This window comes from Vanellus vanellus (genome assembly GCF_965231255.1).
Source record: "Vanellus vanellus genome assembly, chromosome: 1".
Taxonomy (NCBI): Eukaryota; Metazoa; Chordata; class Aves; order Charadriiformes; family Charadriidae; genus Vanellus; species Vanellus vanellus.
In genome coordinates this window covers 136,627,033-136,653,175 of record NC_138905.1, presented here as the reverse complement: position 1 = coordinate 136,653,175, position 26,143 = coordinate 136,627,033, and the positions used below count along the sequence as shown (strand labels likewise).

The 26,143-nt window shown below is 40.0% G+C and overlaps 1 protein-coding gene across 1 annotated transcript in view; it reads right to left on the bottom strand.

Annotated features, from left to right (window-relative positions):
- Window positions 1-2,643: 2,643 nt before the first annotated feature.
- The window catches only part of CTPS2 (CTP synthase 2), a 75,210-nt gene continuing 51,710 nt past the window's right edge, over window positions 2,644-26,143 (bottom strand). Inside the window, exons 13-18 of the mRNA XM_082485546.1 lie at window positions 23,038-23,134; window positions 20,411-20,466; window positions 18,631-18,727; window positions 15,130-15,274; window positions 5,750-5,860; window positions 2,644-4,093 (exon numbers count right to left, since the gene is read on the bottom strand). Of these exons, the coding sequence (XP_082341672.1) occupies window positions 5,791-5,860; window positions 15,130-15,274; window positions 18,631-18,727; window positions 20,411-20,466; window positions 23,038-23,134 (465 nt within the window). The 3' untranslated portion in view covers window positions 2,644-4,093; window positions 5,750-5,790. The remainder of the gene's footprint in view (window positions 4,094-5,749; window positions 5,861-15,129; window positions 15,275-18,630; window positions 18,728-20,410; window positions 20,467-23,037; window positions 23,135-26,143) is intronic.

The following is a 26,143-nucleotide window of genomic DNA, read 5'->3' as shown; positions in this document are numbered from 1 at the left end:
GGCAACCTGTTCCAGTGTTCAACCACCTGCACCGTAAAAAAGTTCTCTCTTACCTTTAAGTAGAAACTCCTGTGTTTCAGCTCCTGCCCATTGCCTCTTCTTCTGTCACTGGGCACCACTGAGAAGAGTCTGGCTTTGCCTCCTTTATTCCCCTTGCATCAAGTATTTATAAACATTGATAAGATCCCCCTTGAGCCACCTCTTCTCTAGACTAAGCAACGCCAGCACTCTCAGCTTCTTATCTTATGATGAATGCTCCATCTCCATTGTCCTTCACTGGACTCACTCCAGTACGTCCATGAAAGTTTAGTTGTATGGAAGCAATCTCAGCCACTACAGTTGGGCTCAAGAGACTCCCATCCCTGCCCAAATTTACTGTTACAAATACAGCCCTTGAACCTAAGCAACTGAGCCAACTTAGCATGGAAAATACAGATTTCAGCCCTTGATGTGCCCCACGTATATGCTGAAGAGGAGTTTTAACCAGTGGTACTGACCTAGACAGTTTAGTACATTAGGTTACCTGCTCAACAGTTCATGCTTCCCAAGAAGGAAGAATGGATCCAAGTCTATCAAGACACGATCACGGAACATGATGCAGATCAATGCTCTCAGAGTAAATATATCTTTCTTTCTACGTCTTTCATGCCCCACTTTAGAATGAAAACACCAAAGCAAACTGTTTTATTTCATTGTTATCCCTTACAAGAATCCAAATTCCATTATTCACATGCAAATGCAAAACATATAAGCAATCTCGCTTTGTTAAAATTTGGTGTGTATTTCTGTGTTAGCAGGCTGTCTGTCTTATCCTGCCACAGCACTGACAAAATACTGCTCTCTGCTAGATTGCTATATTAGGTGTAAACATAAAAATGGAAATGAATACATTTCCACTGAAGGTCCTTACTCGAAAAGGATGAGAGGCCTGAAATAATGTAAAAGTATGCTTCACAAACATTTTGCTTCAGAAGGGTGAAAGTCAACCTTCAAACTTTACCATCCATCCACGCTTAGGAATTATTTGTTCAGACTTTGGACTGTGTGTTAAGGTTTAGCTTTTTCACACCCTTCTCTCTCTTTAGTGAGAGAAGCCTAGCTATAGGTTGCTTGTGACAATCATGCTTCGTTTCACAGAATGGTTGAGGTTGGAAGGGACCTCTGTAAATCATCTGGTCCACCCCTGCTGCACAAGCAGGGCCACCTAGAGCCAGTTGCCCAGGACCACTAACCAGGCAGCTTTTGAGTACCTCCAAGAATGGAGACTCCAGAACTTCCCTGAGCAACCTGTGCTAGTGTACGGTCACCCTCACAGTGCAAAAAGTGTTTGCTGATGTTCACATGGAGCCTCCAGTTTTAGTTTGTGTCCACTGCCTCTGGTCCTGTCACCGGGCACCTCTGAGAAGAGCCTGGCCCTGCCCTTTTTGCACCCCCCTTCCAGGTATTTATATACATAAATGTTTATGTATATTTATGTATATAAATATACATAAATATAAATATTTATATACCCCCTCCCACCTCCAGCCTTCTCTTCTCCAGGCTGAACAGTCCCAGCTGTGGCAGGCAGGTGTTCAGCCATCCCCAGGAAAGCAGAGCTTCATCACATGTAACAGTAACTTGGGAAGACAAACACCATATCTCCAAGCATCCCCCCTTCCTCCTTCCTTCCCCAACTTTTATTGCTGAGCATGATGTCATATGGTATGGAATATCCCTTTGGTCAGTCGAGGCCAGCTGTCCCAGCTGCGTCCCCTCCCAATTTCTTGTGCACCCCCGGCCTGCTCACTGGTGGGGTGGCGTGAGAAGCAGAAAAGGCCTTGAGGCTGTGTAAGCACTGCTCAGCAACAGCTAAAATACCCCTGTGTTGCCAGCACTGTTTTCAGCACAAATCCAAAACATAACCAGCCCCAGACAAGCTACTATGAAGAAAATTAACTCGGTCCCAGCCAAAACCAGTACACTTTCAGCCTTTCCTCCCAGGAGAGATGCTCCAATCCTTTAATCACCTTAGTGGCCCTTTGCTGGATTCCCTCCAGTATGCCCATGTCTCTCTTGTACTGGGCAGTCCAGAACTGGACACAGCATTCCAGGTGTGGCCTCACCAGGACTGAATAGAGGGGAAGGATCACCTCCCTCGACCTGCTGGCAACGCTCCTAATGAAGCCCAGGATTTCACTGGAAAAGGTTCATTTGCCGCCTTCCATTTTGGAAATGGCATGCTGCTGCTTCTGTCAGCTCAACTGGGAGATGGATCTCTTGTGACAGCGATGTGTTCATCTCCAGGATACTGCTTTGTGTAGCACAGTTAGCAGGAAGAGGATTGATAAGGGTGCTGGGAGATTAAGGTGCTGTTTCCAGCTTCACTCCAGGTTGTACATCTTTTTGTCCCCTCTGTTTTTTGATAAATCGCAGCTTCTCACAGACAATGCAACTCAGACATGACTAAATGAAACATTCCCTCCTTGACACCACAGTTCACAATTGGCACTATGATTCTTTAACACAGTATCTAAACACTTCTGAGTAACACAATTTAATATATTTGAAAATACATTTGCATATTACAGACAATCTTAGGAAACGCTTCACCTTTCACAAACCAGTGGCCAGTGTCTCTCACTGAGGAAGACATACAGTGACACCAATTCTGTCAATACCTGCTATTTCTAAGGCACGCATTTGCAGACCACTTTAGAAAAACACTGCCCTAGGAATACATTTTATATTTCATTGGCATTAAAGCTTCTTTTAGCAAAGAGATAAATTGGGTGTGTAACCCGAGATTTGCTAAAGCAACGCAAAGCTCTCAGACTTACCGTTTTACAAAGCTGTATTAAGGGACGTGGTGCTTTTTATTTTTGTACAGATATTTAACTTTTGATGAATCAAAAAAGCCGCTTTGCCCAAAACCAAAATGAAACACAAAGCTCAAAATTCAGAAGTTTTCTTTATAGGAAAGGGTGCCCCAGGCATCCAGAGCCCATCAGTTACATAGCTCAGGTCCAGCTTCTGTGACAGGTCTGGTGATGTCACACTGCTAATGGGATCCAGCCTTAAACACGGTACAGCGCCTCTCGCCTTCCCTTTCTGTCTCAGCAGTTCAGGCTGCAGTCCTGGCTTTGCCGGGCTGCATGCTATTGTCATGCAGTGGAATAACTTGTGATTTCTAAATTGAAATACATTGTTCTATTCTACTGGGGAATGAGTGCCACGACCATGGAGAGGTCACTGGGTGAGGGAAAACGAGGGTGAACCTTAATTCACCTTTATACCCATTTATTGAAATTAACCGAGTGTTCCATGGCTGGAGCTCAGATAATGCTCCAGGTTTACAACTGCTTCTTCCACAACTTTCATACAAGCGTTCAAATTACATTTTAAGAGATGAGTGTATTTACTTTTTCTCTCACAAAATACAAATACAAAACCACCTTCTAATATCACTTCTGTAATTTTGTAGGTCAGAATTACATTCAGTATTATCAGAATTTCAGGAGAAATAGAGTGAATACATTTGAACTTTTGTAAAGTGAAAGCACTTATAAAAGCAAAGTGAAAAGAAGTGTATCCAACATCAATTATTAAAATCACAAAGAGCTGAAATACAGCAACAATTTCTCATTTGTACATATTGAACGGCAAAAAAGTAAAAAAATATATATATACAACAAGCTTAATAGGGAAACAAACCTGAAACAGTTCTCTACTGCTCATGGATAAGAGAACTTTCCCTTAAATTTTTTAGTGCATTCCCTCTTACTCACAAGAACTAATGCATTTTATCTTCCTGTTCTAAGGCGAACTGAAAACAATCAAATCTTCCTTCAAATCAAGAACAGTTGTGAACTAGTGAATTAATACATATTCACCTGAGATCATTCTGAAATATAGGACAAGATCAATAATGATTAACAGCTAAGGTGCACAACCATTTTGTCATTTTAAAAGAGAAACAGCATTTACACAGAACAGTAAAATTGTCATCTGTAAAGAGAATTATTGAAAACAGTATAGGAGGAGATGCTACGAGGACCGTAAACAGCTTACTTTTCTGCTTTCTTCTATTCAATATTGTCCCGTTCCCAATTTTCTGTAACATAAAAAGAGGGAGGGGAAGGAAGAATAAATGGGAAAAAAAATAATGATTAAAAATATTTCTTCTGTAACTCAGTTTATTTCATGCTTACATCAGTTTCTCTCAAATCTCTTGACTGACTTCAAAGTAGTCCTATGGTAAATACTACAAGTAGATGTATTTCATCTAGGTCAAACAGCATAAAGCAAACCCACAAAGCTAAATATAGTCTACATGTATATCCAGCTCTGATTAATGGATAAAAATAAATAAGCCAATGCTTCTATCCTTCTTTTATATCTGAAAATAGTTATTTAATCCTTTCTAGAGTAATTCTGTTGAATACAATTGGTATCCACTAGCGACATGCTCAAACAAAATCAGCTTTATACTGATAACTACTTAAAAGCATGACAAAAGTACATTCATCCACGCCCTGAAAAACTCACATCTGCAATGGTAAATGGAGAATTACCATTAATAAATTCCATTGAGGAAAGCAAGGTCAAAGCTGAAGGGGCTGTCCTGTACTATGTGTTGGTCTCAAGAAACAGAGCCAAGATGTTTGGAGGTGGGAAGGATCCAGGCAAGAGCGAAAAGGAACGTTTTGTCACATTAGGGCACGCATCGGTACTGTACCTGCATGCACCACATCATGAAATCATTTAACATTCTGTTCTCCACCGTCATGGCTTGGGGATGTACCGTTATCTTTAACATGTGGTACATGAGAGGGAAAAAAATTAAAAATCCCAGAAGAAACCCATGCTGCGGCTAAGGACTAAACTCCAATTTCTAGCATCCCATGCCATTATTTTAATCAGGAGACCATCAAGCAGAAACGTGTCATTCATATGCAGCCTTAACTGTCTGTTTGGCACAGCTGCTTACTGACTACACCTTGTAAGAGGAATAAAATCAGAGGGAAAAGTTGTGTCCTGCTTACAGAAGTCCTCAGAAATCCTGAAAAGCATGAATGTATACATGTATCAGAGTACCATACCCGCCACAACTCTGTCAAATCTGTGTAGGGAAAATGAAGTAAGACTAAGATTCAAACCCAGATCCTGCAGAGATCAGGTGTCTCACAGGAAATATAACCTCCGAATTGAAATGAAATCTATGGCTACCATGTTTACAGGTGAAAAAACAATCAATCCAACATCACTTTGGCAAAGCCTATGGCAAACAAAGCTATGATTTTCTACAACTTGTTTTTATCTCTTATCACTCTGCAGATCAAATCCGAGTATTTATCTTGGGATGTCTTTGTTATATCAATGCATCAAATGCAATTACAGGTGAATATTAATGCAAAACAAAAAGTTATGTCAACATGGTGTGCTTGAAGTGATCCAAACTTGCAAACTGAAGTAAAAGAAAACATAACCCAAAAATATATTTTCATTGTATCTTCAAACACTAATACAACTTGACTTTGTACAGCATCCTACATATAAGCTGTACGCAAAACACTTAGCAGACTTTAATACAACAGTTGCAGAGTTAAGCAGCAGAAGAGGAAAACAATTAAGTGCTGCAGGAAAGGAAGAAAACATAAGCTCTCAGACGGGATCTGAAACAAAAGGGAGAATCAAGATAACTTTGTCTCCTGTTTCAAGTCTAGAAGAAACAAATGTCATAAAGCGGTATCAAAATGATTCTGTTTACCTCAATAGCATCATCCGTTTCTGTGATCTCATACAATCATTTCAGCTCATTTCTGAATTAGGGAACTCTTTTGCTGGAGAGTTGTCATCACTGAGGTCACTGTAGCTGTCACTGTTAAAAGCAATATGCAGTCAGAAGGATCTAAAACAAATATTGTATTTCCAACCCTCCAACCCAAATGATGCATATGACAAACACTTTCCTCAAATGCAGCCCATTTCCAGAAAACTACTTTAAGCTCATGCTCAATGTTGCTGTTTTACAACGCCTTCCTCTACAGGAATGGGCTTAAGTTTGGAGTCTAAGAACTGATGAGAAAAAATATTCCACCATATATACAGTACGTTCCATTTCTTTTTGCTTGGATCCTGTACATTCATTCTATAGTTTGCTGGTGCTGTATGCCTGCAACCATGATTAACAACATGGAGAATAACAGGTATTCAGAGCAAGACTAAAAGGAATTTCTCCTTTATGATAAAGAAAATTACTGTTTTGACCAAAGAAAAAGTTAAAACAACTTCATGCTTCAATTTATACTTAAATTACATTTAATTCTACAAATTTTGCTCTTCCAGTCAGAACATAAATCATTTTCATTACACCAACCAATATCCCAGCAGATTTTTCTGAGGTTTTATCCCTTCTGCTGTTTTCTGAGAGTAGACTGGTTTTCACAGAACAAGCTGCCATGCAAGTGACTGCTTTATAAGTGGCCAGAACAAATAAACAGTGAAGGACAGGAATCACCACAGCGACTGAGAGAAAGAAGTGCCCACAAACCGCATTTTCAGTCTGCTGTGATGTCTATCAGGTCTCTGGGTTTATCTTAACTCTAAGTGCACCTCTTCAGAAGAACCTCCAGCCTCATCCTCCCCCTACTACATTTCACTTCTACAGTCTGTTTTCCAGGTACTGGAATTTCCCAAGGTGAGAAGCCAGCAAAGGGAGCCCAGGGAACCGACAAGTACATTTAAGCGGGAATTATTCTGGTCAGTTCTGTGACACATCAGGGCACAGGGCAGGGTACGGTTAACACAGGACAGGTGGGGACCTCAGACCTCGTTTGTGTGGGTACAGCAGTGGCAGCCTTGGGTACCAACTCTACTCCAGCCACTGCACACCTGTCTTGTCACACCTCACTCATCACACACACCTTCATCCTGCAGCCATCAGGACCTCAGTCACGTCACGCTCCCCACCTGTGGGCAGGATCTCCCACTGAGACATCACGCACATAACCTGCCCACGACCCACCCAGACACAGCCTTATCGGTTGATCCGCAGTGACTGCCTGCTGTGGAATGTTTGAAGGGGAACTATGTAACCCCGCAGCTGGAGATCTTTGATCTAGACTGCAATGTGGAACAGTGAACAAACTGCGCTCAGTTACACTGGTGCTTGCTACTGAGCACTGCTTTGTAGCCTGAGTTTCACCCTCTCTTCTTTGCAAAAAAAAAAAAAAGAAAAAAAAATAAAAATCAAAGATTAAGTAAAAACACAGCCATTTAATAGAGTGGGACAGGAGGAGTGGCACCAACAGTCACCTAATTTAATTTCTACCTCTGACTGTTAGGAAAGCCTCCCACAGTTACAGCAAATCACTGTACCAAATTCTGTGCAAGACAGCATAGATATTCCGAGTCCTCTAACATTAAGGCTTTGCCTACAGCATTCCGCCCTTTCTTCACATGACACACATGTTCTTGATGCGGTTCTTATAAAGAACGTGTCATATCAGGCTAGTAAGATATACTCAAGTTGATCGTTTCACCAGCTGGCAAACAATTACACAGTTCAAGTGAGGAAAGTGTTGTTAACAGTATGATCAAGCATGCCAGATGCACACAGACAAACACAACACCACCGACGCTGTACTTACTTCTTTCTGAAAGTACCCATGGAAACATGGAATAAAAATTCAGTATTATTAAAACAGTACTGCATTTTCACATCACAGCAAAACAGCAAACATTGCCCACGGAACAGAGGGTAAAACTGTGATTGCAGAGCGCTGCGTAACCTCACGATAGCCCTGATTTAAGCCCAAAGTCTCCAGAGAAGTGCGGGGATTTTTATGGGCTCTGCTGCCCAGTGGCAGTCACAGCCCAAAAGCATATGCCAGAGCTCCATATACAACACAGTATGGGAGACAGATGCTTAAGTAAAAATGCTCAGGAGCCAATGAAGTGAGCGGAGAAGTGCCCAGCTTCATCTCTTGAAGACGGTTAGGCGCTGATCTCCACCCAGCACTCTCATCACCCGTCCTCCCCCACCCAACAACATGGGTTTTAAAGGCAATCGCCCATAGAAGCAGTCACACAATGCTGGCTGCTTCCGTCATTTCTTTGACTTACCACCCCAACCTCTCAGGCCTGTTTCCAGTTTGCAGCAGCTGAGGGTCACTCCGCTAGCCACTAGTCCAGAGGCTAAAACACTTACTGAGCCAATGACAATTCTGTTCCTGTTTCCGCATTGCCCAGTTCAGCACAAGGTTTGACTCCACACCCCAGAGTAGGGCTCTTGTCACTGCATTCTTGACTTTTGCAGTAGCACCTCATGGTCTCCCCTACTTTAGGGCTGTCCTGCTGGGTGTAAGTCAGTTTTATCTCTTAACAGGCAGGGCACAGTGGCAAGAGAGGTAGGGGAAATATCCAGGTAAGGGTCAGCCCTTGGGCTTCAGACTCGGGTAACTGTCAGTCTCACAGTTTCAGCTACTGGAATGATATCTCTAAGCACCCCCCCCAGAAGCTGTGGAATCACGTTTCCACGAAGAACTTGGGCTCCAAGGAAACCTGAACTTCTGCAAGACTTAAGCTGCCAGTGGCCCTTGAAAGCAAAAAAGGGAATCATGAGTCTTGGCATATCTGCATCCAGGTGCTAGGGCTTCAAACCAGTGCTGATGTCCGGTTTGTAAGATTTACTGTGATATGAACTCAATTGATAAGTAATCTGAACAAAAAACTCCAGGTGGTATTAACCACAAATGAGTCATCACCTCTCTTCAGAATAAATGTGTACTTCCTTCTAAATTACACTGAGTTGCTCCACAGATTTGAAACACAAAACCCAAATGGATATATTGTGCTTACAGTTGCTAATATTATGTAACCGTACTTAAATGTGCTGGCTATGGAAGTGGTGGTGGTGGAAAATCAAATAAGCCCAGCTTTTACTTTATTAAATTCTTTTTCACACTGAGCCCTCAACTGAAAAAATATGCTTACATTTCTTCAGCAAGTTTTTCTCAGTTTATGTACAAATTAATTAGTAATTATCTCAGGCAGGAACCTGAGATTGTTTGCAATCACTCTCACAACAGCGGGCTCCAACCAAAAGGATCTAGTGAGCAGATCTAAGGCCACCACAGTGGTTCTATTCCACCTTTTTTTTTTTTCCATGAGATCTGGAGTACAAAAATGTGGACAAGAGAAAAACAGAACAAACCTCAAAAGAGTATGCAGCGTCACTGCATCTAGTCAGTCACTTCAGTCTTCGAGATGAAGAATTTTGGTCACTTTGATCCTTACACCTAATCTACCTGTAGTTAATGGAAATACATTCACTGCAAAGTGAAACATCAACCAGTACCTAGCTGATGTCTCACTTTGCAGTTAACTGCAATGTGAAACATCTACTAGTGCCTAGCTGGCATTGCACTTTGCAGTGAACTGCAACATATTTCCCAACTGGAGCAAGGAAAACATCCTCTGTTGTGAAATAACATTACAGGGTTTTATTTCGTTTTGTTTTGAAGTTCAGTCATTCTCAGATCCCTGTCTTCTCAAGACGTAAGCAATAAAAAGCGCTTTCCCCTGCATGTGCTCCATTATTACCAAATTCACGCCCTTTTCAGATCTCTCTGTTCTACTGACAGAGGCATCATCATACCTCTGCTATGCATCAGTCTAAAGCACGGAAGGAGGCAAGATGAGAAGATTCCCTATTGGTATGGCAGGAAGGCAGCTGATAGCTGGGGCCGCACAGCATGAATCATAGAATCATAGCTAGAATGCATCACCTCAGCAACCCATTTTCAGATACAAAACCACTAGAATTAAGACTCAAGATCAATTTTAAACCTGTATTTCTCAAACAGCTGCTCAAAAGCACCAAACTGCCTGCTTTCAATGTTTTTATTAAGAAACAAAGGCAACTGTAAAATGGGTACCCCTTTACTGTTCTGTTTGTTTCATTTGGAAAATCCAAATCAACATTTTTTTAAAAACAAAGAATTTGACACAGTTTCAGAGAGGCTTTTTTCATCCTTTTTTAATGTATGACTGACAAAAAAAGTCCTTTTCCAGAAACGTAAGCAATTTAAACAATTGTTACAGTAATGCTATTCCCTGCAAAGGCAGGAGCCAAGCTAAGTGTATTTCTTCCTCAATGCAACTTAAAAGATAAATGTAATTACATTTAGTACAGGCTCTAGCTGTTTAAAACAAACAATTGTGATACCTTTTGAGAATGTAGCAAAAAGCAGTCTGTCAATTACTATTATTTATTCCCCCCACATAAAGCTGAATGATTAAAATTATTATACTCATTAAAACATTATTTAAAGTAAATGCATATTTGATTATGCAATGGTTATAATTGCAGTCACCCATATTTCTAAGTGCATATTTTTATGATCATTATATGATCATAAAAATGGAAATATATCATTTATTATGATGCCCATCGTTATATGATGCCATGCTTCCATGAAACATCATTTCGTTAAAGAATCCCTCAGCACATTCCTAAGACTCCGGAGTTCCAACTTGCCAGACATCTGCACTCACATAACTGGACCTAGGATAACGGTTTTATAAGGACCCAGCATTACAAAAATTACAACCAAGATACCAGAACATATCTGGATGTTATAAAAACTCCCAGCTGAGTCTCATGCATGGGATCCAATTCATATTGCTTTAGACATCTTCATCTGAGACAGCTGCCACCAGCTTCTTACAGTCAATGGAGAGAAACAGGCACTTGTAGAGTATAATGCTTCTTTCCGACCCACTCACCCATTACGATGAGCTCCTACAATTTGTCTCCTTTGAAATGCATATTAACTTAGCCACTACAGAAAAAGACTTGGGGTGACTAGCTCAGAAGTGTCTTCACTGTAAACATCTAACATTAAAATGACAAAGTAACTGCCATGACTAACCATTACTAAGTTCATCACCAAGTACCACTATGGTTGAGAAGGGATTTCCTCTAAAACTTTTTCTGTAGTTTTCTATAAGAGCCCTGAGGACACCAATAGGTCTTAGCTGCCCTGACCATCCTTTCCTGGGGCCTCCCCAATGGGCCCAGGAGCCTTGGCCCCCAGTCCTTGCCTGAGCTATGTCACAGGCATGCCTGTATCCATCTCCGTAGTTCAGTAGTCACTTGTCAGCTGGACTTCCTGGACTGACCTCAGACCTGACTCATCACTTTGCTCTTCTGCACTGGACTGTCTGTAGGATATGGTGACTGTCACTGGAGCCAGTCCATTTGCCTTCTTTGGCGACTGTGGCACTGACTCCTGCTGGTGAGGACACTGTCCCTACTAGTAAAGCTGCTACCCCTGGCTCCTGGATTGCCTTCTTTCATGGCGCAGCCCCTCTCTTGACAGTCTTCGAGCCACAAGACTTCCTTCACTTTCCTCTGAAATGTCTGGATTTGACCAATGGCAGAAATATGATGCTGTGCCAGATTATTGCTTGGGGACAACGTATAAAGGACATCAGAGATAGCGCTGCCCTTATCTCCTTTGTCCCTCATACACCAGAACATGTCACACAGACTGTTTACTGTTCTGTTTATAGGCTCTTGCCCAAACCTCCCTACACAGCTGGTTTGGGAGACAGCCAGACCATGTTAGTGCAGTAAGCACCATACGGACAAGCTTTCTGACGTTTTTTTCTTAATGCGCCACTCCTGTCCTCTGGCCACTTTTGTTCCTTGTCTCTGAATGCAACTCATAAGTCACCTTTTATTAATAAACTGCCCAGAACTTAACAGGTTACTCTGTGACTAGATGGCCTTCCATTAGCATATTCACTAATGACTTGCAAAAACTTCTTTTGGCAGCAGTACCAGTTGCCCCCACTTTCTCACCTAGGAACATCTCTCACTTCCTACATTTCCTCCCATCTTCTGGACATGCGCATTTAAATTATTTATCTTTAGCCTGTTACTCTCCTCTTCCAAAGAAACACAAGACTTCATTATTTTCAGCTCAGGTTTCTAAATTCTCTATATCTTTTCATGTTATTTCTTTGGTCTGAATAGTGCTTTCAGCTTCTCTTTGAATTATATTATTTCCAAATATCATCAATACACCATAGCCTAGTGTTGCAGGCCATTAATAAAGATGTTAGTTGAGGAGAAAGAAGAAATAAAACCTGCTGATGCTAAACTTACTCTGGAAAAAAAAAAAAACAAAAAACAAACAGCAACATGGCTTTATTGTACATCAGCAGTTTTGCAATCCATGTGACACTTCTCCCAAATATAAGCCAGTTTTTATCACTTTTTTCAAGTGAAATTCTGTAAGACACAGTAAAAGCCAACAATACATCTGAAGTTCCTCTCTTTATCAACTAGTTTTCTATTAAAACCTTTTGGTTTCTCTTAAAATGCAGCATATTTGTGGGTATTGTACACCTTTTGAGCATCTCCTGTGTTTCTAGTGCTCTCTGTCCTTTAAAATGAAACATGTAAACTGGCAGCCTCTCACCTTCCTCAGCTCCTTAAGAAATGGTGACTTCAGTATTTCCATGGAAAGATTTGGAAAAGATCATGATTTAAAAGCATTCACAAGGAAATGAAGTGCATGGCTTTGATGGTCGGGCACTCATGCCATAAAGCACAAGAGGCTGAAACCACAAAGGCAACTTAGATGCCCAACTACGACTTCAGGTAGCTAAGGAATAACTCATCACTGAGTAACCCCAATCCTTTGCTCAGTTCTTAACTGCTTCTGTACACACCAAAGCTCCTGGGAACTAAGTTTACCTCAGAGGACGCAGTCTCAAATGAGGTATGCTCATGCCTATGTGTAAGCATTCTCAGGCTGTCTACCAGACTAGGCCCCACAGAAATTTAAGAGATGGTTTATTCACTTTTATTTATTTACGACACTCTCCTGGCATGTGTGATGCATCTTTAAATTTACTGTTTGCTTTGCTTAGAAGCTAGGGCTTCTGTCCAGGTGTCAGATGTTCTAAAATTGCGTCCTAATTTTGGGACTGTTAAATGTTCTGGGATAATGATTTCCTGTGAAGAATCTCATGCTGAAATATGTATTTCCTTTTGTCTCAGGACTTCATCATCAACTCTCTTTTTAGTGTTTTTAATAGCCCAATTTAGGTAATCTGCTCAACTTGCTAGCCTCCACAAATTCTTTCAGGTTACAGCTTTGCTCGAGACAACAGCATGACTACAACTCGTGTAGGCAGTGCTGGATGAGGTGAGCAGAAAACCCCCTCCTCAGACTTGTGTCAGTCTTGTTATGACACGCCTTACCTTCACTGTTCAATGAAATCACTGGCATTCTGGGGTTTAAAGGTTTAAATTGCAAATCCTTTCCACTCAGCAGGTGGATATGTTAATATGATTGGGTGTGCTGTAATTAGCACTGAAATTCCCTCCTGAACGTTCTTCCCTGCAAAATGCTCCTCTCTTAGCCTCAAAATGTTTTTCTATTCCAATTCTCTTTCTCAAGACAAAGGGGTTTGCTTGATTGCTGTGTAACCAGGTATACAGTAAAATTTGTATTTTTATATATAACATTTTGGGGTATTAATTTTTGTCCCTGCTAAATGTTTAAGTGTTGGTTAGAGCTTACTGTATGACCATGAATAAAAAGAGCTGGGTACACTTTTTTATTGATTATATATTAATTCAAGTAAGTGTAAGTGTGGCACATTCAGTAATTGCTGAAACTTAAAAGTCAAGGTTAGAAAACATGTTTGCTGTAATGCTAAGGTATTTAAATTTAAACTAGCGGGACACATGCAGATCCCTCCTTCAAAAAAAAGTAATTTTTCTTTACCTCAGAGACACAAATAGATATACTTATGAAAGGAAGCAGTAAACAAAAGGATATTGGGACCTGGGAAACAAGATGAACTGTGAGGCAGAGAATGCCCACAAGAGGAAAAGACTGAAGAACATTGTGCTTGAAGAATCCTGTCCTGCCAAGCACCACAAAAATTTGACTTGTGTAATGCATTAGCACAAATTTTAAAAGGTAGACATTGTTATGACCACTAATAACAATGACAGGCTAAGGTAATTTCAATCAAACTGTAGTTTGCAGATCAGAAAGAAATTCTCTCTGTATGTACATTATTGTGCAATTGGCCAGGGTGAACAAAGATGAAGTGCATTTATGAAAGACAACTGATACGCACAAGGACGAGGGTACCAAAACAGATTGATCTGGTCTGACTGGGCTATTTTCCGTTACTACTGAAACCTGAATAAAATTTCTATTTCTCACTTAAAAAAAGGACCTCATTTTAAGAATAGAAAGCAATGCTCAGCAAACAAACCCAACCCCCCAACCAAAACTAGTAAGTTTGGAGCCTTGTTTACAGGAAAAGCTAGTAAGTCAGGGTTGGATCTGTTCTGTGTTATTATTCAGTCATCATTCTGCAATTTTTTTTTTAATATTTTTTTCATTTTTGTACCCTAGGCTGCCCTCTGACCTCTTTATTACTGTTATTGTAATGAAATCGTAACTAATATCATTCAAATAAACAAGAATGAGTTAACACTGGCTAAAAGCTATTACTACATTCAACAAACCAAAAACTCTGTGTCCAAGGCAACTGGGACAAAGGATTTTAGTTTGGCTGAACCATACAGTTTTGATCTAGATCCAAACCCTTCCGTAAGTTTAAAGAGATCCCAATTGTTTTGTTTCAGGCCTGTCTCTGCTAGGTGGTATTAATTATTTAGCTACTGCAAAATAAAATCAGTGTTTTCTTTTTTGTTACCATCATCATTCAAACACAACTAGGTAAGAATTTCACTTCATTGTTTAACCCTCTAGGAAATCTCTTTCCCTGTGAAACTACTGTTAATGAAAGTTAACACAGGAAGACACTAACTTCACGTGAATTTACGACAGGTTTTTTACTTCTTTCAGGTTATAATGTACAGATCTGGCTTTAGCCCTAATAGCCTCTGAAAAGGAGGAAGTCAGGAACTGTGCTTGCGGCTTACAGATATTTTTACACTAGGGTTTGTGTTAGGCATGCACAGGAACAAGTAAATCAATATGCGAAGAACTCCTTTTCCTCTTCTGGACTTCTGAGTTGAAGGATGGGATAGTCCCCGCAAAAACGTGACTGTCAAACTGCAGGCAAGTAAGAAAGAAAGATTACCTTGGAGACAATTTACATCCACGTTGCAGGTATGCATTGAGTGTCCCAGTGGCTGCTAGCAACAGTCCAAGGTATGGAGGTGAAGGTTTCATAGGTCTTGAGGAAAACTCTGGGTGGAACTGAACTCCCACAAAATATGGGTGATCTACAAGACAGATGTCAAAGAAAATTATAAGATGAAAGTTTATTGAAGCTTTCACGAGTCCAGAAGCCAGATCAGCATGTGTGAATTTAAGGGCGAGGCAGCAGGAACCCTAACTTTTTCCACGAAAAGCAACTGACAACAGAGGCAGAAGGTTAGTAAGGCCAATTAAGGAAAAATCATCCTGTGATTCAACTTTAACGTGCACAATGATGTAATTAAAAGCTGAATAATAAACCTGTACCGACATGTGCAGGTGTGGGGGGGGGGGGAACAACAAGCACAAAGTTTACATTTATCACTTTATTTTCATAGTATTTTGGTTTCCAATACATATTTATGCATGTATATTCAGAACATGCACCCATACATATCTGAGGGAGAAATAAAACAGTTCCTAAAAGACCAAGCATTACCATACAGCAACTATTTACACAGTAAGAGATGGATATGAAAGCAACATACAGAGAAAACTGTGGGGGAAAAGCTTCAAATAATTAGGCCTGGAAGGGATCTCCTGGGACATTAAGTCCAGTCTCCTGTTATTGAATGCAGCTACATTGTGTAGTCTCACGCACAAAGGGTCGAGGTTCTGCCGTAACACCCCCTAGGGTTTTTTGCTCCCACTAGAAAGCTCTTCTGATACTCTCTCCTTTTGCTTAGAAACCTTTCCTAATTCGCAGGCCATCTTTGTTACAGACAACTTATATCTAGTTCTTATGGCACTTTTCTTTCCTGCTTTTTGTCCTGTGTGATTAAGGATGACAATATGACCATCATTCAATTCCATCTGCTAAGCTAAACAAGACACGCTACTTCATCTTTTCTTAAGTCTTCAGCGCTTTGTTTCCCAATCAAAGCACCTCCTTACTACTGCTTCTGCTTCCCTTCTGTCTTATTTGAAAGGATAAGGAAGGAATAATGTTTTTGTACTCTTCCATGCTGTGCACCTGTTCCTTCTTTGAATATTGTTTTAAAGGAGGTAACATTAACAACCTCTAGTGCCAAGACAGGGGAAAAAATTAACCACATATGTCTTCTGGTTTGACAATTTCCAAAACAACCCCAAACATTCAAGGAATTTCTCTGCAGTACATACTAAGTGATAACAAGAAAGCTGGGGTTTTCTTCTATGAAGATAAACTATATGATCTAGTATACTGCTCTTGTCTCTGCTGCTATGTCTTAAAGAGAACCTGGATCCTAAATTTATCCCATAACTTCTTTCTCTCTACCATGCAATTTAGTTCCTTAAAGCTGTAAAACAAGACAATGGCAAAGCATCAAATATTTTCTGTGGGGACATTTTGCTTAAAAGCTTTGCCTAAGCTATCTGGTGTACTGTTATTTCTGTGCTTCCGCTCCAACCCACCCTCCTCCCTATGGTGATTGTTTTTCTTTAGTAATCAGAGTCTTCTTGCAGCCCATTCTGAAATAATTCCAGGTTTTACTGCTGCTTTTACTCTTTTCACAGGAACATGCAATTTAAAAATCCTGCCTGATTTATTTCACAATGCTTTCTATAGTAGTTTCATGCAGGGCAGACAAAATAGCCTCCCAACACCAGCATGCATAACAGAGGTATTTTATCAGGAACAAATTAAGCAAAGAACACCATGACAATTAGTAGTTTATGAATTCACATGTATCCTTTGCTCTCAGATTACTCTCTATGGTGCAGTTGCTTAACATTGAATATAGACACCTATTTATAAACCCTGGTTCAAAATTACAGCACTGTTCCTCAACATACCATGGAGTATAAAATGAATTCTCAGGAGCATCATGTCACAAATAGCACTCCATAGGATGATAATGTATTCTTATGATAAATTTCTGTTTCTGTGCATGGAGTTTATCTTAACCAATGGCAATTAGGGGCCACGTACGTAAACAAGAAAAATCTTGTAAGGTAGCCTGCATCTTCAGGTGCCTGATACTTATTTAACCAACAGTGACTTAAGAGCAAGAAGTTAATCAAAGAATCAAGCAAAATCAAAGGGATTGTTTCCAAGAGGCGTTCTGTGTAGCATTCAACAAACATACGCGGTGTAACTCCTTTTTATTTCAGAACCATTTAGAAAAGACATCGTCTTACTTGCTAAAGTAGTCCAAATCTACCAGATTTCCACAGTATCAAGCCCTCATTTATCTGAATCACTTCTGTGAAAGAAAGGAGCTTGTTTTCTATTTGATTTTCACACTTTTTTCTATGATTCTAAACAGAGGGTAACTGAAGGAGACACAAACTGATTGGAAGGCATCTTGGAAGGTCTCTAGTACTGACTCCTGCTCAAAGCAGAGTCAAGTTCAAAGTTAAATCAGGTTGCTGACAGCTTTATCTACTCAAGTTTTGAAGGTCACTACCAGCAAGGATGGAGATTTCACAGCCTCTTTAGATAATATATTCCAGTGATGCTTTATACTTTGGCTATAATGCATGTATACATATTTCATATACTAAAGCAAACTGAACGTATATTTGTTACTGGGACCCAACTAAAAATATTTGAGGATGCTTAGGGAGCAGGCCAATGTCATCGTGAAGCTGGCTATTATCTTTAAAAGGCCAAGGCAAACATGAGAGGTCCCCGATGACTTGGAAAAAGGCAGTCACCATGCCCTTCTTCAAGAAAGATCCAAGGAACTACAGGACAGTCAGCCTAACCTCCGATTATGGCAAGATTATGAAACAAATCCTCCTCCAAGGCATTTCCAGACACACAAAGGACAAGCAGACAACTGGGCACAATAAGCTTGGGAACAATCAGCCTTTGGATGCAGGGAAAGCAGTAGCCTTCCTTTGCCCTGACTTTAGCAAGGCTTTTGATATGATTTCCTAGCATCCAAGTTGGGAGATACAGACTGTGGGTAGACTACAAAGTGTGTTAAAAAATGGCTGCACTGCTGGGTTCAAAGAGGAGTGGTGAGTGGTTTGAAGTCCAACCAATAGGATACTTGGAGATACTGAAAACTTGTCTGATACGGCTCTCAACAACCTGATCTATATTTGAAGGTAGCCCTGTGCTGAAGCAGAAGGTTGGACTAGATGACCTCTCAAACCACTCTATGATTCTACATAGCCAAATCCCACTGAGCTAGAATTAGGACCTTTTGGAAAAGGAGCATGTCTCTCCCTGATAATCAAATACACACACAATCCTTGACAAGTGTAAGACTTCTCCTAACATCCTCTAAATCTTCACCCATTGTAATACACAGGTGAAGTCAGCAGTATTCCCCAACATGAACTTGGCTGTTATGACAGCTAAACATTGTGCCTACATAAAATTTAACAACCTATAGTTTACATGTTTTTAATAGATGTGGAAAGTACTACAGACAAGCAAGACACTCACTTTCCAGTTCAATAATTTCCATTCTGTTCCCTTCCGTATCATGGCCAACAAATTTCAAACCTTTCTCTTCAAAGCAGTGAGTCAATTCTGGGTTCACCTGAAATATTGAAAGTAATAATAATTGTAGTTCTATTTATTTTTGGACTTAATAAACAGCAGTAGTTAATTGTAATGTTTTTAGTATACATACAAGAATGAAAAGAATTGAGAAAAGTGTTGGGAACTTTTGCTTTCTTATTTCAACAACTCTGGTAAAAATTGTAAAAGTGGGGATGCTCATTTAATAAGAGATTAATCAGTAATTTTAAAACTTACTACATAACATTCAAAAGATTAAAGCCAGGGTCCCTTTTGCTTGCTGTCCTCCTGATTATGAGCAGCTTTCCTTGTTTTTTAAACAGCCAAATTACAGTAGGCATAAAGACTGACCTCCTATTTGAACACTGCATTTCAGTGGTTATTGACACACGCTGTGGTTCAGCTCTTCCTTCAAACTGAGGAGGTCTGCAGTGAGCTGTTTCATTTCCCTGGTGATGTTCTAACCACTCCGTTAATATTCAAACTCTGAGCACCTTTACCACCATCACATTCTCCTCCCAGCTTTTTAAGGAAACTTAACATTGTCTGAATCAGTTTATAGCATGCACACATCTTATAGCTCCAGTCCCTCTGGAGATACTAATGGAGTCAGGTCCCTTCTGAACTATGTCAGAGATAACTCTAGGAGTCCAGCTCTCGCCTGTCTCCTTGAATGACAGTATTTTGAATGCACACAGACACCTTTGCTCAGATGTTCTCAAATAGAGGAGTGGACCTATAGAAGAGGCCTACAGAGTTGGATGGTAGTGATCTGAATTAGACTCTGAGTTGTAGATGCCTGAAGTCTGCCTACATTTAGACTATGAAAGAATGTGCACTACCTGAACATAGTCTAAGCCTTTAAATAAACCAAATAGGCCAAGAAGCAATGCATTTAAGGATTATAAACCTTTACTTTTCAAACACTTCACAGGAAGTCAAGTCAGGTAATCTCTGACATCACTTTCCACGACCATTTCACTAAGACACTGCACCATCTTTACCACAGAAACAGTACACTACATTATTCCTCCCCAATGAACACTTGCAAGAACATCTCTGTGATACTGTGTCTCGTTTCAGGCCCCTCAGTACAAGAAGGAGATTGACAAAATGTTGTGAGTCCATAGGAGGTCCAACCAGAATGGTTAAGGGGGGTGGACCACACACAACATAGGAGGAGAGACTGGATGAGCTGGATTTGTTCAGCCTGGAGAAGACAAGGCAAAGGGTGTATCTTGTTGCCGACCTCAACTATCTAATAGGACAGTATAAAGAAGACTGTGCCAGACTCTGCTTAGAGACGCACAGCACAAGACAGAGATAAAATACAAATTGCCCAAGGAAATCTCCTATTAGATATAAGGGGAAAAAAGTGTTCACAATGATGTGGTTAAGCATTGGAACAGACAGTCAAAAGATGTTGTGGAATCTCTCCAAAGAGATTCAAAACTAGAGGGGACAAAATCCTGAGCAGCCTGATTTAATTTTGAAATTTGCTCAGCTCCAAACAGGGAGTTGGACCAGAAGACTTACAGAGGTTCCTTTCGATCTAAATTATACCATCTAACCATTACTAAATTTTGGGTTATGCTTATGTAGGAAATCTCCCATTGACTTTAAGGAGAATTGTATCTACCAAGAGAAACGCAATTGACTTAAGCTTTAACTTTTGAGGACAAAGTATATTGGTAGCGCTTACCTCATATCGATGCCTGTGTCGCTCCTCTACAAACAGTTCATCACCATAAAGTTTCCCTGAATATACAACAAAAAAGAAAGTAATGCTAACGTGTTGCTATAATAGTTGTTACAACTATTTCTTGTAATTTAAACCTCAAAAAAATTTCATGTGTAAAACACAACAGGACACTTCATCTCACTCCAGCTTTCTGTTTTTCAGACGGATGACTAGATTCTTTTGATGTACTGTTACCTGAGTTTATTCAGGATTCATATTCAACATTCCTTGACCAGAAATAGCTTAGGTAGACTAGAGTCTGAACACCATGCTTAACCTAATTTAAATTGTAAAGCCCAAATTAAAATAAAAAATGTCTGAGTGAACAAGCAACATAAAATCCCTTCACGGTTTTACAACAGTTGTATGCAAAAGGTGCAGTGAAGGAAGCCTTTTAGTAGCATCTGTTCCATTTTAATAGATTATGCATGGCAGCTGGCATAATACCTCCAATGACAAACATTCTCTCTGCTTTCCTGATCTCATTACCCAAATGACTCTTGCAATCCTCTGAGCCTCATCTGAAACACTGTACATTGCAGAGCAACAAGGAGTAGGTTAGAGGTATGCAGTAAACCAGAATTTAATCATATCTCTCACCTTATTTCACAGCTCAAACTTTGCTCTCAATTTATCCTAGACTCATTAGGATTACTATCTTGCTTAGGTGTTGGTACAAGAACTAGACTGCCAAGATCTCCAAAAACTGTAGTGTGATAGTACTGCAATTTTACAAAAAGTGGTAAGCAAAAGAACCACCTTTTCAAAACCATTATGTCCATTCAAGTTGTAAGGCATTAGGAACAGGAATCAGATTTCTTGAGTAAACTACCAAGCTTTCTATGAGTCTTTGATAAATATGGTCATCTAAACAACTCATAATACTTGTCAAGAGTTACAATATATGTTAATTTTCATTAACTTTTCCATGAAGTGTTTAGGCCACAGAACAACTTGTACTTTGTGACATGCATATCTGTATCACACCTAGGCAAAATATCACCCAGATCAGCCAGATCACAGGCATTCTCTAGAAAGGCAGATTTTTCAATAAATTGGCATATGTATTACACTTCGGTCTCCTGCTGAAGTAGCTGTCATTTTTAAAAGCTCAGAAGGATGCATTCCAGAAATTCAACATAGCTAAATATAGTAATAGCTCAGATCAATGTCCAGGGCAGAGCAATATAAGAAACATGCCCATATTTATCAATGGACAAGAAACCACTTTTTACACATTTTCATCATCACTTATATTATTCTGTATAATAGGATGATTAACAGGAGACAAGTATTACTTCAATTTTAAAATACATATAGATCAAATTGAATCATTTGTTCTATATTCTGGTTGCTTTTATTTTTCCTTTTACAGCAAATCATTTTCCTTTCCTACAACAACCCCACCTGGAGTACTGCATCCAGCTCTGGAGTCTCCAACATAAGAAGGACATGGACCTGCTGGAGAGTGTCCAGAGGAGAGCCACGAGGATGATCCGAGGGCTGGAGCACCTCTCCTATGAGGAGAGGCTGAAAGAGTTGGGGCGTTCAGCCTGGAGAAGAGAAGGCTGCGGGGAGATCTTATTGCGGCCTTCCAGTACCTAAAGGGGCCTACAGGAGCTGGGTAAGGACTTTTTACTAGGGCACATAACGATAGGACGAGGGGGAATGGGTTTAAACTGGAAGAGGGTGGGTTTAGATTAAACATTAGGAAGAAGTTTTTCACTTTGAGGGTGGTAAGGCACTGGAACAGGTTGCCCAGAAAGGTTGCTGAGGCCCCATCCCTGGAGGTGTTCAAGGCCAGGCTGGATGTGGCCTTGGGCAACCTGGTCTAGTGGGAGGTGTCCCTGCCTATGGCAGGGGGGTTGGAACTTGATGATCTTCAAGGTCCTTTCCAACCTAAACCATTCTATGATTCTATGGCAACAAATAATTCACTTGCCCAAAACAAGACAGTTTCCAGGGCTGGGCTAAGCCTAGGGCAGTGCTGGATCAGAGAATGGGAGTTAAGCTGGACCTGGCTATAATTAGGCTACAAAATAGCAAACACTGTCAAGACAAGGTGACGAATAAGGCAGTGAGGCCAGATGATGTTTAAGGCTGAGATGTACTGGCCACTCTAAGGAATGACAAGCAATGTTTAGGTCGGGCAAGAGCATAATGGGTAGGAGTTTGGATTAGTTCTACCAAAAAGCTTCAAGGATAGAACAAGAAGCCCTGGTTCACACACCCTATCAAGTCATAAAGAACATCAGAAAAAAATGCTCTGACCTTCTCAAGAAAATAATGAATTAAACTACCATAAAATGCATTTTAGTTATCTCAACGGTATCCTCATTGTTTATTTAAAGTGTTGGACCCTAAATGACCTTTTCACTGGGTCTTCCAGATGTCTCTCATTTCTTTCTTTACATTTGGATCCTGGATAAACGTACATAGGAACAGGATCATGAGCTCGAGTAAGTTGTTACCCAGCTGCTTGTTTGAGGTTGTAGTCCTTTAACAAAATGTACTTTGGCATTTTTGCTTTGCCATGTTACAGAGTTCCTATCCAAAAGGCAAGTTGTAAGACCAGAAATGTAACTTACTTAAAACAGAATTTTGTGTTTTGAAAACAGTCCTCCTCTTCCCCAGTCTCATTGTTCCACCCATATCTCCAGGATTGTGTTCTGGCATGTCAATAACCTGTAGAGAAAAATGGTATAAACACTGCTTCATCCAACATCTAAGAAAAAATATGCAACATTTGTATAACAGGCTGCATGGATTTATAAATAATAACATCATTTATTTTTCCTCCAAACATTCCCAATTATGACTTCTCTTTGGATTTCCTAATGCTTTGTTCTCAGCATTGAGACTGAAATAGACTGAGAATATTAACTAACTGGTGTGAAAGTTTTTCATTTCCTCTTAAGATCAACAAAAGCAATTTATTCATTCCTTAATTCAATTTTTGGGGTGGAAAAAACCCTTTTATTTTAAAAAACATACCAAAACGTAAGCAATAGGATAATTCTGCCAAAAGCTATTTTTGGTGCTATAAGAGTACATAGATTTTTAAAAACTGATAAATTCATAGACAAAAAAAATCCACCAAGTGATAAAGACACCATCTCTGAAAAAGTGAGCCCCTGAACCACACAGTGATAGAGGCGGAAAGATTATCCTGGGTAAATATTCCTGTACGCTAGGCCCGTTCTTACACTGCTCTTTATACACAGTGTTCTTTCTTACTCTAAAAGGCAGAAACAGTCTTACCAAGACAGCAGAAGTCCTCTTTTTGGGAAGTGGGAGAAAAGGAGGGCATGGAGGAGCAGAGTGAAAAGAGGGCACTCGTAACGAGACTCTAACCTAATGTAAAAACGGAGCACTAAAAGAGGTGACTCCAACATGCGCATACTATTTCAGATCATATATGCAAGTAATTTATCACAGGAGAAAATGGAAAAACCTCCCCCCTAATTCACCTTTACTAAAGGGTTTCTCAGATTGCCTAAGAATCCACAAAATACTAGGCTGCCTTGTATGAAGAACATGCTATTTAATATAACATTGAAAGAAGAGGATATACAAATATCATTTTTGAGGACTGAAGGAGACAAGTGAAATGGCTGCTATGTGGGTCAAGTGGAATCCAGGATGGTGGGATTCAGGGGACATGAGAAACAACTGCTTAGTAGAAGGAGTGCATTTAGTTTTGCTCAGTTTGAAAAATCCTGCTGGGTCTCAGTCATGTTTAGAGGAAGTCCGTCTCAGAGAGGTAAAACAGTCCAAAATTGTAGAAACAGATAAGCTGAAGCTATGACTTACATGCTTGTATTTGCATATACACACTCCATGAGGAATATAATTGACAAAGAAAGGTTCTAAAAATACAAATATTCACACATAAGGGTAATCTGGGATTGGATTTTTATTAACCTTAACTTGCCCTCTGGGAGTAATGAAAACAATTTCTGATGATACACTTCATAAAGTGAAGTTATTTAATTTAGAAGGGATGGTGGAAAGTGCTTAGCCTTTGGCCTTGTGCCAATGCATTTCAGCTGTGCAATTATCTCTGTATAACCTTATACCTTCAAAATGTTATTTATAAGCTATATACTCATCATAAAATGTTACGAGCAGAAGTTGTGATCAAACCAGTGGGATATTACAAATCCCCTAATTACCTCCCAAATCATGAAGGGAAGGACTATTTCAGCTGAAAAAAAAAAAACAAAAAAAAACAAAAAAAAAACACAAACTGGAAAAAAAAATCATTCATTAAAATCTTATTACTTCAAAAAAGATGAGATTGCCTGCTTTTACTTTATTTCCCTCCATTTACTTTCACTTTTTTTCTTAAGTACTGGCCACAGAAAACCAGAGGACATCAGAAGTGGTTAGAATGTATACAGCAAACTCTGTGCATATGTCAAGCACTCTGAACTTCTGAAATTAAACATGTGTTCCACGAGGTGTTATTTACTTGCCTACACTCACACTAGAGATAACCTTAAAGTTGCGCTCCTAAGTTTTGTCAAATGGAGACGAAGTGCTTAACAAGCAGCTATTAAGTACTTCAAGTATATGCTTCTTCTCCAATTACAAAAATTTCACTTTAACAGCTGTTTAACGAATATTTGCAGTTGACAAGGAAAACAATGAGGGTTTTTTTGTTGTTTGTTTGGAGGCTAAAGTCAAGATTAGACATTCTGTCATCCTCAAAAGTGTATCAAGCGCCTAAATACCATCCCCTAACCTCAACTTCAGATTTTTCTTCCTAAAAATTCGGGGCAGGATGTTTCAGTCTAAATTTGCTGACTGAATCATGGTAATATCCAGGTATTTCGGGTCCTCCCGCACCCCCCCCGAAAAAAAGCAGATTCGACTATTTTCACCTTTCAGTATTTGCTGTGCTAAGATATTCTATCAAAACATTTTGAGCATAATGCCATAAATAGAAGGAAGCATGGGGATACAATGAGTGTGACGTTAACTTCTTGAAGGGCATTGCTCAGCTCTTAAACTGCTCAACTAAAACACTGCCTCCAAATGAAGTGGACCTGTCTACGCAGTCCATAGCAGATTTCACTACTTTACCATGCTTAAATGTGTTCTCCAGGAAGACTCAGAAACATCAGTTAGCAAATATATGGTCTTCATTAAACAGAGCATATCAGTTCAAGCAGGTTATGGCCACGCTCTCAGTTCTTCCTTGTTTCAGTAGCCAAAAACAACCACCAGATGTTCCTAAGTCCCTTTAAAGCTCTAGATAACGGCCTGGAACAAAGACAGGCTGTGAAAGCACAGCTTCATCTGCTCTGCTGCAGGCTTCTGCCACCCTTTGGGTCAGAACTCAATATGGAGCTGCAGGACTGACAAAAATTCCACTGGAGAAATGGCCTCACGGGGAAGATTTGGCCATTTTCTCCCAATTACTCTCTGTCTTCTAAAAGGCCTGCTTCCCTGTCTCAGCAGTTACATGAGTGTGGTCAGGGGCACATATTCAGAACAGGATCCAACCCTTAAAACTCTCACTAATGTCTGCTAAATCTTAACTGAGGTGTCTTTTAAGAAACATTGCATGATAAAACTGTTCAATGTTACTTCTATCTATGGTACATTTTCTGCCAATATGACAGTTGTATTGAGTTTCAACATCAAGCAGCTTACCGTGTGTTCATGTTTTGTTATTGATATGTGCAT